The sequence below is a fragment of the Syngnathoides biaculeatus genome, chromosome 18, assembly GCF_019802595.1.
Source record: "Syngnathoides biaculeatus isolate LvHL_M chromosome 18, ASM1980259v1, whole genome shotgun sequence".
Lineage (NCBI taxonomy): Eukaryota > Metazoa > Chordata > Actinopteri > Syngnathiformes > Syngnathidae > Syngnathoides > Syngnathoides biaculeatus.
In genome coordinates this window covers 9645779-9661682 of record NC_084657.1, presented here as the reverse complement: position 1 = coordinate 9661682, position 15904 = coordinate 9645779, and the positions used below count along the sequence as shown (strand labels likewise).

The 15904-nt window shown below is 42.9% G+C and overlaps 2 protein-coding genes and 1 long non-coding RNA gene across 9 annotated transcripts in view; 2 read left to right on the top strand and 1 right to left on the bottom strand.

Annotated features, from left to right (window-relative positions):
- The first annotated feature begins 180 nt into the window (after nt 1-180).
- On the top strand, nt 181-5600 carry npm1a (nucleophosmin 1a). 3 transcript variants are annotated; one of them, XM_061804253.1, is made up of 12 exons: nt 181-349; nt 1209-1288; nt 1387-1506; nt 1770-1863; nt 1952-2085; nt 2652-2707; nt 2821-2854; nt 2921-2989; nt 4464-4574; nt 4669-4743; nt 4854-4906; nt 5349-5600. In XM_061804253.1, the coding sequence occupies exons 1-11, from the start codon at nt 310-312 to the stop codon at nt 4902-4904; spliced, it is 864 nt and encodes a 287-aa protein (XP_061660237.1). In that variant the 5' UTR covers nt 181-309; the 3' UTR covers nt 4905-4906; nt 5349-5600. The 3 variants fall into 3 exon arrangements, with proteins under 3 accessions (XP_061660237.1, XP_061660234.1, XP_061660235.1); XM_061804250.1 differs by having other exon boundaries at nt 2918-2989; XM_061804251.1 differs by having other exon boundaries at nt 2918-2989; nt 4854-4919.
- A 2707-nt stretch (nt 5601-8307) lies between these two features.
- Nucleotides 8308-11233, bottom strand: LOC133492197 (claudin-7-B-like). The gene is made up of 4 exons (XM_061804254.1): nt 10752-11233; nt 9473-9637; nt 9290-9374; nt 8308-9209 (listed from the first exon to the last, which is right to left on the bottom strand). The coding sequence occupies exons 1-4, from the start codon at nt 10972-10974 to the stop codon at nt 9056-9058; spliced, it is 627 nt and encodes a 208-aa protein (XP_061660238.1). The 5' UTR covers nt 10975-11233; the 3' UTR covers nt 8308-9055.
- A 1979-nt stretch (nt 11234-13212) lies between these two features.
- Nucleotides 13213-15904, top strand: part of LOC133492007 (uncharacterized) — a 50581-nt gene continuing 47889 nt past the window's right edge. For 3 of the 5 annotated variants that reach the window (XR_009792537.1, XR_009792538.1, XR_009792536.1), the window contains exon 1: nt 15162-15712. This is a non-coding gene — a long non-coding RNA (uncharacterized LOC133492007). The other 2 variants (XR_009792539.1, XR_009792540.1) reach the window with 2 other exon arrangements.

The following is a 15904-nucleotide window of genomic DNA, read 5'->3' as shown; positions in this document are numbered from 1 at the left end:
ACTCCGTTATCTGAAAGCAGCTTTGCGGTGCACGCGTGGACTCATTTAACTCTTGAGTTTGTCCAGAAGTCGATTTTGGCCACCTCTGCACTACATGACAGTCACAACCAGGTGGCGGGAGTGAGCTCGTTCGGCTGGATGTTCCGAGGGAATCAGAAAGCGAAGAAGAGGCCGGTGGGTGGACACTTGTGTGACGTCACGTCGGTTAGCTCACTCGAGCGCAGCGTCGGTAGCGGTCGCGTCTTGCGTTGTTCTTTTTTCAATATTCGTTGTGCTTCCAGGGCCGCCGCATCCCGACCTTTTCGCACCATGAACGGCTTAGACGTGGCTCCGCAGACGTTTCTTTACGGTGAGCGAGTTTCATCGATGCGAACGCGGAGAATGCCGTGTTATATCTTAGAGATTATAAAGAACATGAAACAAGTGGCTTACATGCGCCATGCTTATTAATAATGTTCATTTAATATGTTTAATGGAAATGGGCAAGGGGTTGTGCGTATGAGTGAGTGTGTGTCACACTGGTTGGGTGCTGCTGCTGCTGCTGCACACGTGTTTGGGCCAAAGCATGGCGTCGCCCATGTTCCCACAACCGGTTTAGCTCTTAAAATGCATCTTCTCTGGGGGGGGGAACGTCAGTTGGTTTTCCAGTTCCGGCCCCAGCAAATTAAATCTTATCACCACATTGTGCAGAGTGTTTTAATCGTCAAATTACGATGCTAGCAGCCACGACGTGGGCTCTCACGTGGACCACGCGGGCGCCTCTTTTCCCGAATTTCCCCTTTAAAGCGTTGATGTTTCGCGGCGCAACTTCCCCACCAGTCTGCGCTTAACGTAAAATAACTCTGTGACGATGTCGCTTTATCACATTTTCGTAATGTAGTACTGAATTCCGTTCTGTTCCTTCCATTGTGGAGAGAACCACGTTGGGGCTGCGGCGCCCCCTCGCGTCTGTGCGATGAAGTACGCGTTAAGTCACGGTGACGCGCACTGAAAGTCAAAAGTGAGGAGCAAAATCGTTTTCGGGGCACGTAGCGCGATGCTCTTTAAAAGCCCCAGAAGTCACGACCCTGTTATTTCTCAACATCAATGTTTGTAGTGGATTTCAGAGCACTTAAGAAACTGAAGATGAACACAAGTGCAATAAAGTCAAATTGAACATGACAATTGAGAGTAGATTTATAGACTCATCTTCGCTTTGTCCTCCTCAGGTTGTGTGCTTGAATCAGGAAAGGAAGTGACGTTCAATCCCAAGGGGGATGGCTTCGAGCATCAGCTCGATCTACGGATGGTAACCATCCATGCGTCCTTTTTACAAACTGAAATCCTGGCTTTTCTGAAGTGCAAGAAGATGATATTAAATTCCGAGCTGTGTTTTCCCCCTCGCAGGCGTGTGCTGACCCGGCCACGAAAAACGAACTTCACCTGGTGGAGGTGGAAGGACACGACTCCGAGGGCCAGAAGGTGACTGCGACGCTGGTTTCGCTCAACCCCGCCACCCTGCCGAGCGTGAGTGTCCACCGCAATGAAATTGAACTTACGGCATTGGGGGGGGGGGGGAATGGAGGGCATCTTTGGGAATCTACGCAGGTGGAGTTAGGTTTACAATTTTAATGTAGTAGATGTGTTTACAAAAGCTACTTTCAATATTAGCAGCTTTAACCTTGCCACGATTGGAAGATTCGTGTCGAGAACAACTGTCATGACCAAAGAATGAGAGCAAAGGTCATAACCCGCTGTGCTGGTTTTTCTGATCGTGGCTCCTTCCGCAGGTGTCTCTCGGGGGTTTCACCATCATTCCACCTGCAGTTTTCCGTCTGACATCCGGTTCTGGTCCCATCCATATCAGTGGGCAGCACCTCGTCTGTAAGTGTTTTTACGTGCTGCTGGGAAACAGAATTGTTGTTTCATTGCATTTATTTCGTTATCTAATACTCCTCAATTTCCACTGAAGTGATGGAGTCCGATCAGTCCCTTGAGGATGACGAGGAGGATGATATTGATGATGACGAGGAGGAGGAAGAGGAACAAGAAGCTCTCAAAGCATCAAAGAAAAGACCTGCCGCCTCTCCCGTCACCAAGTCTCAGGTACGTTAATAAGGCCAAACAAAAAAAAAAACTATTGTGGTTCTGATTTCCCACATTTCAGAACTAGGGTCAGTAGGTGGTTTTGGTGTTTTAACACAAAATATTCTTATTCTGTCTCCAGCACACGTTTCCGCCATTTTCTCGTTTATAATTCAGCCTCTCTCGTGCGTAACGAAATCAAAATTCACGAAGGCTTGGTCCAAAACTAAAAACATGAAGACTCGACTTGATATGGCTCTTTCACGCTATGACGCCGAACGAGGCAGTTACCCTAGCTGATAGTCGGATCTGGCAACAAGTGGCATAAAAAATGAATCTTAAATACACGTCATCAGCGCACACGAGGAACTGGCTCACGGCCACGCCGCCGCCCGTCAATCGGATGCGTTTTGGGGTAAATACAGTGCTCAAACTTTGACAAAACTCTTCTTAGGGGTTCGCCTCATCCAAAGTAGATTGCGCGGGCGATGCCATGTTGGACGATATATGCAGGCGGAGCACGGCGCCAAAACTTCAATCACACCATTGCCACGGAAACCGTCAAAACTGTCATTCATGTCGTGCAGAAAAAAAAGAAGATGGAATTTGATGCGGAAGAAGAGGACGACGATGAGGATGATGAGTACGTATTACGTTTGCCAAGCCTTGCTTGGTAACTTGAAAAAAGGAATGTTTCAGGTATTTGAAAAAAAATGTACTTTTGCAACGCTTTCTTGAGGAAAATTTTATTTTCAGGGATGATGATGAGGAGGAAGAAACTCCCGCTAAGGTGAGTTATTCAGAAAAGCCACTTCCGCTCGGCCAATTCTTATTTGTCATGTGACTTTTCCAGCAGGCCAAGCCCGCGAAAAAGTCCGCTCAGAACGGGAAAAGCCCAAAAGCCACCACTCCGTCCACAAAACAGGTACCTGACATTTATTTAAGATTTGACGTTTCTTCAAGAGATGATTACAAATTCCCGGCATGAGTGGTGCAGCGGCACGAGAAGTGGCTCGCTATTTAGCATGCGGTAGATTGCTCTGTGTTTATGTGGCTGTCATTTAGGAACGTTGACGTAATTCATTATAACAGAGGCTTTGTTCCCGATGTCGCAGGTGACAAACTCGAGGGCCGGGGGGCCAGATCCGGCCCACTTCATGTACCGGATATTTCAAGTTATCATATGACTTAGAACAATGAGATATTGCAAGCATTTTTGTGTTACCAAGTATCAACAATAGTTGAAAAACCCCATTACCTTTGATTTCTTATTCCAAAACTAGTTCATAAATGAGTGAACATGAGGAGGGAGTTAAAGATCTTTATCATTTCACAGTCATAACGGCCCTCTGAGGGGAAACTAAAACTACAATGTTGGCTCGAGACAAAAATGAGTTTGACACGCCTGCCCTATGACCATTTTTCTGTGGTGTTTAGCCATACTCAGATTTCCAAAAATCAAAACTAATTCAAATAAATACAGACTAGCCTACAGAGCGCACCAGATTGCAAGACTCGTGCAGTACATTTGTAAAGGAAATACCATTTGGTGCATACATAAGCAGCAAGTGCCCACATTGAAACACGAGATATTTACAAAGAAAGATGGTACACAGAGTTTTAATACCTTAGCTTAGCTTAACATAGCAACAACACACTAATAACAACAGGGCTTTTTTTTTTTTTTGAAAAAACGGTTTTAATAAAAACAGTCGCGGCAGCTACACAGTAGCAACATGGTAGCAGACCACTAACAGAGCTGGGTTAAAAAATAAAAACAATACCTAAATGACTGAGATGCGGCAGAAAGACACTAGCGCAGCGGACCGGTTTGAAAAAAACATGCTGGTAAAACAATCACTGAGACGTGGCAGTAACACAGCAGCAACACGAACAGGACCAGTTAGGGAAAAAAAACATACTGGTAAAAATCACTGAGACACGGCAGTAGCGCATCACCAACATGCTAGCGCAGCGCTAACAGGGCCAGTTGGAAAAAAAACATGGCGGTAAAAAAAAAATCACAGAGACATGGCAGTTACACAGCAGCAACACGCTAGCACAGCGCAAACGGGACTGGTTAGGGAAAAAAACATACTGGTAAAAATCACTGAGACACGGCAGCAGTAGCGCAGCACTACCATTAAAAGTCACTTCCTCGGCACATATATTCCACTGGTCTCACGCGTACCTTTTCCACTCAAGTGCCCCTCTTGTGGCCGTTAGGAAAAATGCCCCAATTAGCCACATCACCGCATAAATCGCAGGGTTGAAAGCGTGAGGAAAGGAAGGCGGGGGGGGGGGGGCTAGCTGGTCGAATGCATGAAAAATGAACAAGATCCAACAAGTTTACAACTTGGCGACATTTCTTCCCACTTGGGCCGCTTTGCTCTGCACAGGTGAAGACCCCCAAACAGAAAGCGGACAAATCACCTAAAAACCCAGCAACACCCAAGGAAACTTTAACGCTTCCTGAGATCCAAACAAAGATGACTGAGGCCATCAAGAAGGTCGGTGGCGTCACAATCTTGTTTGGCGGAAATCTTCCGTTTCCGTCGGGAAGTTTTTTGTGGTAGCGCACCCTAATTTTCTGTTTTGTTTTAGGGAATAATGCTGCCCAAAGTCCAGGCCAAATTTGAGAACTTTGTGAAGAATTCTTATAGAGTTACTGATTCCAAGGTAGTGTATCCATATTTACTTATTTTTAATTCATTGTTAATACAGTGTACAAGTTAAATTGATGAATTTGGTGGGGGTTTTTTTTTTTTTTTTTTTTTTCTCCCACTCAGGTTATTGCTGAGCTGTGGAAGTGGAGACAGACTGTGGCAGACGCAAAATAAATGTAAAGGTCTTCGGTTTGTTATTTTTTCCTTTTGTTCGTTTATTTTTTTTTTTTTTAATGTCCCAAATACTTTGTGCCTCACTCTGTCCACTCTGCAATGACTATTAAGTCAAATCAAAGGCCTTTGTCATTATATGACCATGCATACGATGACGTACATATTGTTGCAGCCTCCAATCGCTCCTTTATACCGTGAAGTAAACCTTAAGGACTTGTTCCCCCTTATTTGCATATATGTAAATATGGGAATCTGGAGATTGACCCCGAAAGCTGCGGTGATATCATGGGGCTTGATCTTGTGGGATAACAATAACGTGCTGCGTAAAAAATGTATCAGCTAAAGTCTACCTTGAAGTATTGTCGTCATTTTGAGCACAAAGGCTAACATGAGAACGAGTTTTAATTTTTTTTTTTTTTTTTTTTTTTTTTTTTTTCTTTATAGGCCCCCTTCTTATCGGCCCCTCATCGCCAACGCGGTTTTGTTTACTTTTAAGGTTGGGCATCTTTGAGCAAAGGATATTGCTACATGCCCGTGACATCGTCAGAGGATGCATCGCAGTAACATGATGCCGTTTCCGTCGTAATATTCTCGGGTTTGAAAGCTAACGTAACACGGGGATAAGAGAGACGTTGGCACCTGTTCCAGTGAAGATAGTTCCAAGTTCCCAATAAAGATATTTGTATAACCTCTGAATTTCTAACTGTGGTGATTTGAGTGACTTTACAAATGTTTGATGTAAATTGCAGCTTCATCCGCTTTGTATATAGAGCTCGTACGTACGCGTGACGTCACCGTTTTCACGCCGCCGTATTGCCGGTCGAACAGACCTGCTCGACATTGAACCGGAAGAGAATATTTACAATAGTCTAGAGCTGTTGTGCGGTTGGTTGGCACTACAGACAAGACAGATATTAAAAGAGCTCATTCTATGGAATACCATCTGAAAAGACGAGAAAATATCGATGGATTTCGGCAATTAAACGTGATGGCTGCTGCCCACCAAATACACACACGCCTGTGTAACGATCGCTTCATTTCAGGTAGGAATTATTGTTAATCTCAAATTACAAAGTATTTATGATGCCAAATTGACTCATTTCAGAACAGTGCATATTTTTTTAAAAAAAGTAACCCTGTCAGGTTTAGAAGTGTGTGTGTTTGTGTGTGGCTGCAATACGCTTCCGTGTATGGAGGAAATGACTCCTGTCCTCCTTTTACTCCCCCCCCCCCAATCATAGTTAATGAATGCAGTTTGTGGAAAACCAGGGGTCATGTATTTAAATATTGGTATTTGTATTAAATACCTACTGAAAAGATCGATAGATTTTGCAAAGGTTAACGTGTAGCAGCGTACGCTTCCGCGTTCATGAACCGTTTCCCCGTGAAGAGATCCAGCACCGAAGTATTTGTACGCGTCCAGGCTTTTCTACGCTTTCAAACGCCTCCGTGTAAATCTCGACGACTTACTCATCAGATCCATTTGTCGATCCTGTTGTCCAAGATAAGCGGAAGCGAATTAACTGTCCAATTTCTTATCGATGAAGAAAATCAATTTCAGCATTAAATACGGGTCCTCTATGCCAATTTTCTGTCATTTTTCCACATACCTTTGTTTATTATCACCACCTAAATGTTTAACGGTGTCGGAAAAAACTCATGCTATGACATTTTCATTTCGTCCCAACGGATTTAGCATTGAACAATGCTTTGTTTGACCGGCGATATAGCCAGTCACATGATTTCGATGACGTAGGGGCACGAGCACTGTAGACAATGAAAAGTCAGTACCTTTTTTGCCCATGCTGATATTAAGTACGGTGATAATTTCAATTTATGACTCATCGCAACGATGACGCCAGCCATGATCTGCAGATTGGCACCGAAGAGACGACAGAAAGCAGAACTGGAGGTGGCAGAAATGAAGATGTTGAGGTTCTCGTTAGGAGTCTTTTTGCAACAGACTTTTAGCTGCGCGTTATTTTGTGTATTTGACAAATTATTCATGTCAGTAGCTGGATGCCGGCATGTAACCCGCACGTAATGGAATTATGATCCTCTGAGCCAACATTGGTGCAAAATATACATTCTCGATTGAATAGAATGAATAGCAGTCAAAGGCAGAAGACTAAATATGTATTTTTTTTTAACCCAGGCCCAATTTGTTTTTTTTTTTTTTAAAATGGGTTGAGGTGAAAAACAAGCGCGTTGGGGTGGTCACGTTGAAATCCTTTCATTTATTACTTTCACAGTCTACCCTTGGGGGGTGGAACAAAGAATAACTGATATAAAATAGCCAGAATCCGAGCAGAGGAAGAAAATATTAGAACCATCGAGTTGCATCACAGGAGACACTGGAAAATTGAAGGCGAACGTCGCATTGAATAAAAATCACACTCATACTAAAAACATTTCTGCTTTATTTTTGACGACGGGGTGAAAAAGTCCGGTTCGTCGTCATTAAAATGTCAAGCTCTACTTGCAGGCAACGTGTTGTACCACAAGGTGGCAGTAAAAGCAAAGCTTCTGTGCTGTTCATGTTATGCAAGGAGAAAGATGGTCTCGAAATTGGGCCAAACAAGCACACGCATGCTGAGCTGTGATGTGATGTGAGGAAAAAGTAACTTATTTACACTGTAGCTGCTACCTCTTTCCGTTGCCCAACATTAATTAAATGCATCTAAAATACCCACAAAATAATTTAATGTGCATATGCACAATTATAGTCCCCTCCAAAAGTATTGGAATGGCAAGGTCAATTTTGGTTTTGTTTTATACTAAGGACATCTGTGCTACATATCAAAAGATGACAAGCTAAAGCTCATAATTCTTTAATATTTAGATTGCAATGTGTTAAGCAACTCGGGAGAGTGCCATTAGTTCGAAGCCACCCGCTTTTCAAGTGAGCAAAGTATTTGAACAGATGAATCACATTTAATAGATTGCGGCTTGACCTTTCACCTGCAATAACTGGAAGACTTCGAACCCGTCGACTTCACCCGACTGTTGCATTTTGATTTCAAATTCTTTTTCCCGGTCCTTTAACCGCGACCGGTTTGTTCTGAAATCCACCCGACTTCGGTACGAAAACGAAGGAATCCACCTTCCCGTTTCAAGACTTGTGAAGTGGACTGCTCACATCCCTTTTGCCCACTTATCGTAGATACAGTTTTATCAAGTGGTTCATTTTGTACATTGTTTTAATTCCACACCACATGTTGCGGTTTCGCCCCTCAAATAGGCTCACAAACATCCTGGTTATGCATGTTTAATATTTAAAGTTGTTGACTCCTCCAATGGTAATTACATTCCTTAGTTTATTTTTTTTTCTAGTTTTACATTACCATATTGCTGCAAAACTACAATACACATCTGTAAAATTCTATTGTTATGAAAGAATGAATTGTATTTAGGATGTTTCCATGCCTCTTTTATTAAAAGTCAAAACAGTTCAAATGTAATTATCGCTTATGTACAACAAACATCACAAATTTAAAAAAAAAAAATCCATTCTAAAAAAGAAGTGTACAAGTATAACCCATTAACATACAGGAATGATCTCTCCAAACAGCCTGTGATGTGCTGCTAGGACAAATATTGGCAATTTTGCTGAAAGGAATCAATATTGTACATTAAATAATTTCACTCTGGCGCTTGATTGAAGCAGTCAACTGTGGTACTTGAATCATTTGTTTGTATAAATAAAAAGGCACAAACGGACAGTAATCTTGCTTCTCAGGTGCCAGAATGACTTTTCTGAACATTTAGCCTGAAAGTTGCCTGCTCGATCTGTTCACTAAACATGATACATTCTAAAGGACGGGTCAACGAACACAAACATGGCGTCTACTTCTGAGCATGGCCAATGGGATTGCAGCAGGGCTTTTTGAACTTGCATATCAAAATTTGTGCTCAAGCTTTAAATACAGTATACATGTCGAAGATTTGACAATAAAGTTCCAGACGGTACATTGTCAACACTTTAACGTGGTTAAAATATTGCAGTAACATCTAAGCATTGCCCTGAATAAACTTTAAAAAAAAAAAAAAAAACTTGCATCGTCTTTTTTTTTCTTTTAACTTCGGAGTCGAATTATGCTCGCTGCATGTAAAGGGTTACAAACGCCTTCAAACTTTGATGCTCATCCCGTTCAAACGTATTCCTTGGTACTGCTGGGAGGTCTGGAGATGGGGTACTTTGGTGTAGGTTTACCTCTCGGGCACGACGCTGCCAGCATGCCGCCCCCGATTACGACCAGGAAGGCCCCAGCCCAGGCGATGAAGATGGCCGACCCAAACTCATACCTTGGAGTGGGGGGAAAAAATTAAATAAAAAGTGAGTCAGAGGGTGAGATGAGGGCCCAAAAAAATAGTCATGTACTCACTTGGTGTTGACTGGGGTGAAAGGGTTGTAGAAGGCTTGGATGATGTCGTGAGCGTACCAAGAGCAGGCCACAATGGAGCACAAAGCTGCAGGGAAGCAAAGGTTTAAAAAGTTACCCATATTTGTTTGTCGGCTTTGTGTTTTGGGTTTTTTTTTTTTTTGTTTTTTTTTTTTTTGCCCTTACCGCCAATCAGAAGGATAATGCCGCCTCCCATGGCAATGCGAGACTTCCGGGTCTTGTCGTCCCCGCCGCAGTTGGTGCACTTCATCCCCATGCAGGCCGCGCCCAAACCGGCCACCGTTACGATAATGCTGACGACCATGAGGGCTCGCGTCGCCTGCAGGGCGCCTGATCCAATGAGAGACGCCGTTAAGTCAAGTAATTAAACACTAGACGCGAATATGTAATTCAAGGGGCTGTGATGCCCTTTCCCAAATTTGTGGATTTATTTTTTCCCCCCAGAGGGGGCGCTGCAAAAACAGAACTGGAAGGGGGGGGGGGTTCTGCGGTGCGACAGTGCGCACAGCACAACTCAAACAGGTCTGACCAGGTTTCAGGTTTCATCATGGACGACACTGAATTTCACGGGGTGGCTCCAGGTTAACATGTGAAGCTCGCGACCTCGATCCACAAACAAAGATGCCCTCTATGCATTCAGTTGGCCCGGAAAGGGTTCCTGAATTTTCACCTTATTGACTGCATTTCTTTGTTGGACGTCACGCGGCCGTCGTTTGTGAAAGATGGCCGCGCACGTTTATATATAAAGCTTGGCAAGAAATGAAATTGAACAGGTGCTGCGCTATAACTCGGATGAGCAGGAATACAAATGACCCATTTCTCCAACGCCCTCTGACAGATAAGAGCCATAAAATGAGTGTAAACGTTAATGCGCCTTGTTCCACTTCCTTGAGCACGAAAGCGAGGCCAACGGTCTTTTTTTTTTTTTTTTTTTTTTATTAATACAACGCGTATAGTTTTGGGGGCGTGGGGAGGGAGGGGGGTTATGAGGTAGGTAGGAAGGTGATCCAAAACTTCACGTTGCTGCTCAAGTGTTGAACATTCAAATGACCTCCTCTTTGTCAGAAAATCCCGCACACTATGTGTTGGTCGTAAATTTTTTTTAAAAATGTAAACTTGCATTAGGAGGAGGGAGGTTTTTTTTTTTTTTCTTAAACGAGCTTATTTCCCGTATTGTTAATAAGTGACAAAACCGGTTAGGTCGAGGGGCTTAAGGAATCAGTTCTTAGCTTCCCCATTGCAAGTGTTGTTCGTTTGTTCCTCTTCCTCACCTGTAAATTAGCTCATTTAGGAAAAACTGTTTCGCATTTATATAAAAAAAAAAAAAAAACTCCCCCTTCAAAAAAAAAGTTTTTAGTTTCACAGAAAAAGCAAAAAAAAAAAAAAAAAAAAAGTTCAAGTCCTGGTATAAACCTCGGGATTACTAACGATTGGTATGATTTACCATTGAGTTGGAGGATGGAGTCGTAGACCTTGCACTGGATCTGGCCCGTGCTCTGGAAGGCGCAGGACATCCAGAGGCCTTCGTACATGGCCACCGCGGTGATGATGTTGTCCCCCACGTAGGCCGACATCTTCCACTGGGGTAAAATGGTGCCCACGACCAAGCCGATCAAGCCGAGAAGCGCCAGGACGAATCCCAACATCTGCAAACCGGAGTTGGCCATTTTCTTCGACGATGACGACGGGGCGGTTTCAGAAACAGGCAAGAGACCGTCTTGCTGCTCAAAATATCAAAATCTAGATCCAAACTCAAAGTTATTAACGGACTGTTTTATGTTGAAATAAATCCAGTTATCCGTGAGTGTGAAAATAATTTGTAAAAAATATTTTAAATGTGGGTTTCTATGGCCTTGCGCACCTGTTGCTCTGCCGCACCTTGAATGTGGAGGGAACGGCGGGAGCGAGCTTATCAGGTGGTGTCCGCTGGAGGTGGGCGTGCACGCGCACGTAGTTTCGACAGCCTGCGTCGCTCGAAGGGAACGCCCTAAGTTTCATGACGTAGGCATTTCCGGGGAAATGGACTCGCGAGAACTTTGGCGACAAACGAGCCGTGGAAGCCCTTCTCAATTCGGGGGATTTCTTTCCCGTTTTTCAGATAATAGTCTTTCATTTTTGTCATGACAGTAATAGTATTTCTTTTGTCTTTTTTGTAAGTATGTCAAGTAGATGTTCACTTGTCAGGTATTAATGTACACACTAAAGTTTTTTTGACTGGAATCACACCAGTCATAAACTCTTTCACACGCAAGTTTTATTGATTCATTAATATGAATATTCTTGGGATTGCTTCCTTGTAAACATCATCGTTTTATTTCAAAGCGTTAGATAATGGAATTATTATTATTACATGAATGTTATTAGTATTACTTCCTTATTTTACCAAAATTACATTATGGGAAAAAGATATATTTTCGCTACTATTGTCTTTAATTAGTCAGGAGTCTAATTTTACATTTTCATATTAAGACCACAATGCTGTCATTGACTTTTTTTTTTTATTGACCTGGCAAAAATCTCTTTTGTTATTGTCTTTTTATCGAGTTAAATATAGAACAGTCAAGACTGCACGGACGTGTTGGCAAATGGTGTACACAATGACGTTAGATCAACTTTGCCCACAGGCCCCGTGAGTCATACTGCCAGACGGGTTGTAATTTAGTTTTTGCACAGCCACATCAACCAAAAGAATTACTCACTTGAAGTGATCCAACTGAAACTGTTACAAAGTGAAACAAACTGACTCTTTATTACTTTCGAGGCAGTATTTGTTCTGGGTGTGCTTTCTGGGTCCCGCTGCTTCCCGATTGGTCACAGCTCTCAAGACTCACGTGTGCAGGAATTTGATTTCTCATAGGGCGATTCAACATTTTTGACGCATAATTAAGATATCAAAGAATTTCCTAGCAAGAACATTTATTTAAAACCCCATATCATGACGTGAGTTAGCTTACTGCTAAGTATTGTTTGTTTGTTTTTGCTGGAAAAAAGTTTGGGATTTGGTATCAAGAATTAAACTTGTCATCTGGAAAATATGACAGGAGTTGATGACTCATCACTCTCATAAGTCCATGTAGCAGAGGTTACGTGAGGAAGCATCCGAGGTACAATTTAGGTGCTGGCAAGTGTGGAATTTATACATTCTCATTATGTTAAAAAAAAATATATATGAATCTCAACATTCTTCATAGCAAGTGAGTAGATGAACAGAAGCCTGAATGCACACAAAAACTACTGCACATTTCCATGACCTTCATCTCCATCCATTTTGTCACATGATAACATTTGTTTCTGAGAGGAATTAGGTCTGGAAATTCCATTGCATCATCTGAAGTATATTTAGGATTACGTGTGATATCAGGGCACAGGGGCTCACCTGGTTAGAGTGTTGGCCTCGCAGTCTTGAGGACCAGGGTTTGAATCCCGGCCCCGCCCGTGTGGAGTTTGCATCTTCTCCCCGTGCCTGCGTGGGTTTTCTGCGAGCACTCCGCTTTCCTCCAAAAACACGCATTGATTGGAGGCTGTAAATTGCCCATAGGTGTGATTGGGAGTGCGACTGTTGTCTGTCTCCATGTGCCCTGCGATTGGTTGATTTCAGTCTGAGCTCAGATTGTTTTGTAACGTGCGCTTTACTGAAAATTAAAAACCACAAAAATATGTATGGAAGTAAATTAGTTATTAGCCATCAGGATTTTAATACGAAATGTAAAGTGATGACATTTTCAATAGCTGCTACAATTCGCTGACTGAAATTCACCGTCTGTGCCACCAGGCGGGGTTACTCCAGGTCAGAACCGAACAGCCAGCCAATCCAGTTACGCTTTCTTAGGATGTGACCTCACGTGACTAAGAAAGCGGAACTGCGATTGGCTGGGTGCTCAGTTCTGACCTGAACCTTGCCTGGCGGCACAGACAGTGAATTTTAGACGGCGAATTGTTCCCGGTTGAATTTCATACAGCGAATTGTAGCAACTATTGAAAATGTGATGACTTTATATTTCGAATTCAAATCCTGGTGGCACTAATTTACTTCCATAAAGTTGAAGCACACGAATGTTTGTAAGATTTGAGTCGCTCTAGTTTGAGGGTCATTTTTATTTCTTTTTTAAAATTCTGACGCAGGTCGCATCTGACGCACGGGAATCCAGTGGATCGGATGCTGCTCAGCTTGATCACGACCTCAACTTGTAAATTAATTACCCTAATCTGTGCTACATGAAAGATCCATTTTGCACGCTAATCATTCTGACAGTGTGATGTCTAATTTACTGCTGGTGTGTGAACGAGTTGTAATTGCATCTATTCAGCCATCTGATATATTTTGGGTTAATCCGAGCACTTTACAAAAGACAGTTGACTTCTGACTTGATCATACAAATGAATATTTCCGGCATCAGATATTTTATGTCACACTTGGGCCTTTTCAACTATTTCAAGCTGTACATTGAATGCTGCACGTGTCTTATGGAATGCAAAATATTCAACTGACGCTTCAGTAAATGGCACGCGGTGTAGCTGGAAAAAAGAAAGATGATTTTGAAGTTGCGCAGAATGGTAAAGTAGTAGTTGGCAACTTGGCTTGTGATCCTTCCTGTCAGAAAGTTCACCTTTGACCCGACTGAGGTCAGGCAGTATAGAAAATGGATGGTTGTTGAGGTTTGATGCAAATGAATCAGTACTGCACAATGGATGGCAAAAGGTTGCCCGTTCATGTCCTACCCGAGCGCACTTTGTCCCTGGACAAGACATTTAAACCTCATTGTGGTTGACTGCTTGGTGGCGGTCGGAGGGGCCGTAAGCGCAGAATGGCAGACTGCCCCCCAGAGGGCACTTGTGGCGACACACCTAACTTCCCACTACTAGGCGCGTATGCAATTGGAAAGCGTCTTTCAGTGTTTTACTGTCGTTTAATAATGAATAAATAAATACGCGGCACGGTGGAGCAGCTGGTAAAGCGCTGCCCTCACAGTTCTGAGGTCCCGGGTCCAATCCCGGCCCCGCCTGTGTGTTTCCTCCGGGCACTCCGGTTTCCTCCCACATCCCAAAAACACGCAATATTAATTGGACACTCTAAATTGCCCCTAGGTGTGATTGTGAGTGCGACTGTTTGTCTGCAATTGGCTGGAAACCAGTTCAAGGTGTATCCTGCCCGATGATAGCTGGGATAGGCTCTAGCACCCCCGCGAACCTCGTGAGGATAGGCGGCAAATAAAATGGATGGTATGGATAAATAAACAATCAAGCTGATTCTGATTGATGCACGAAGTACCTGCAATGAGAACTTCTGCTAGCAGCTAATTCGGATTTGATTATTTCTTCCAAATAATGGTAATATACTGTATAGCTGTACATATTTATTTGGGAAATCAGGGTGTCCGCTTTTTCACAGCATCAACTATTTGCCTATGTCATACTTGGAAAGTTTTTGTTCCCCTTTTCTCCCCGGTGGTAAAAACGAGTCAATCATTTATACTGCCTTTTACATAAAAAGAGAAACATGTGCGTCATGTGATCACTGCACATAAAGGAAGTCAAAAGAAAGATAAAAAGAGAAGTTGTTGCAGCTAAAACTACAACAACTCCCGGGTGAAATCTCAGGATGGAACGACAACATGTACGGGTGAGCTTAATTTGACTTCTGAATGTCCAACAACGCTTGCGCAGTAAATCAAACGTCAGTTGTGAATTTTGCCGTTCAGCAAAAGGTACAGAAACATTGGCCAGCTGGACAGGTGCATTCAGAAGTTTTTTGAGTTCAAATTAAGTTCACCCGTAAAAGGTCCCTTTCGGCTTCATTTTGATCTTCCACCCGAAAGCCGAATACCCCAAACTTTTTGTGAGTGGTGGATTTTTGCTTTCCTTTGAGTTCTGGGAGGAACTCTCTCCAAGCTTGCATCTTTTTCCTTTACAAATTGGAATTTTTCCAGATTCTTGAAATAATTTAGTCTTTTTTTTTTTTTTTTGGATCACGCAGGACAGAAGTATCCCAGTTTCCTCAGACTTTCTCTGGGAATTTCCACATATTTATCGGCAATTAGACAACCATTATTGTCCCATTTGTTTTTATTATTATTTTTTTTTTTGGGTTGCATTTCCTTTAATTAGAGTCATGTTGTAGTTCCTAGTTGCCTATTAGAGTGTTTGGAAATGACTTCAGGTTATGAACTGCAATGTGCTCATGCTCGTCCGGCCATTGTTTATAGCAATTATCCTGTGCATGGTCACGAGGGGTGCAGGCGGGGGTCACCCAGGACGGCTCAAACTCAGTCGATCACAAGGCTGTCACAGAGAGAGACGGATTGCTCGCCGCTACGCTGTCGTGTCACCTTCTTGCTCTCGGGCCACTCCGTGAACTACTGCGCCAATGTGACGCCCATGTGAGACTTTAATTGCAAGTAAATTGAGGTAAATTACAATTAATATGGATTTGTCTCGGGCTTTTTTTTTTCTTTTACGTGTGTAAATTACACCCCAGTATTTGGTGACATTGCATATGGGATCTTCACAGAAAATGCTGTATGACAAGCTGCTCAACAGGTTGGAAACAATCTTGCAGATGTATGCCATATTGGTTGGGCAGTTATTCTGCCACCTTGT

Bases quoted from the DNA above. Each gene is read 5' to 3' on its own strand.
- npm1a (XM_061804250.1), top strand. From the start codon at position 310: ATGAACGGCTTAGACGTGGCTCCGCAGACGTTTCTTTACG. The intron at 2,990-4,463 runs GTACCTGACATT...TGCTCTGCACAG, and splicing joins CCACTCCGTCCACAAAACAG to GTGAAGACCCCCAAACAGAA. The intron at 4,744-4,853 runs GTAGTGTATCCA...TCTCCCACTCAG, and splicing joins ATAGAGTTACTGATTCCAAG to GTTATTGCTGAGCTGTGGAA.
- LOC133492197 (XM_061804254.1), bottom strand. From the start codon at position 10,974: ATGGCCAACTCCGGTTTGCAGATGTTGGGATTCGTCCTGGCGCTTCTC. The intron at 9,638-10,751 runs GTAAATCATACC...TCATTGGATCAG, and splicing joins CTCCATCCTCCAACTCAATG to GCGCCCTGCAGGCGACGCGA. The intron at 9,210-9,289 runs GTGAGTACATGA...CCCCACTCCAAG, and splicing joins TTCACCCCAGTCAACACCAA to GTATGAGTTTGGGTCGGCCA.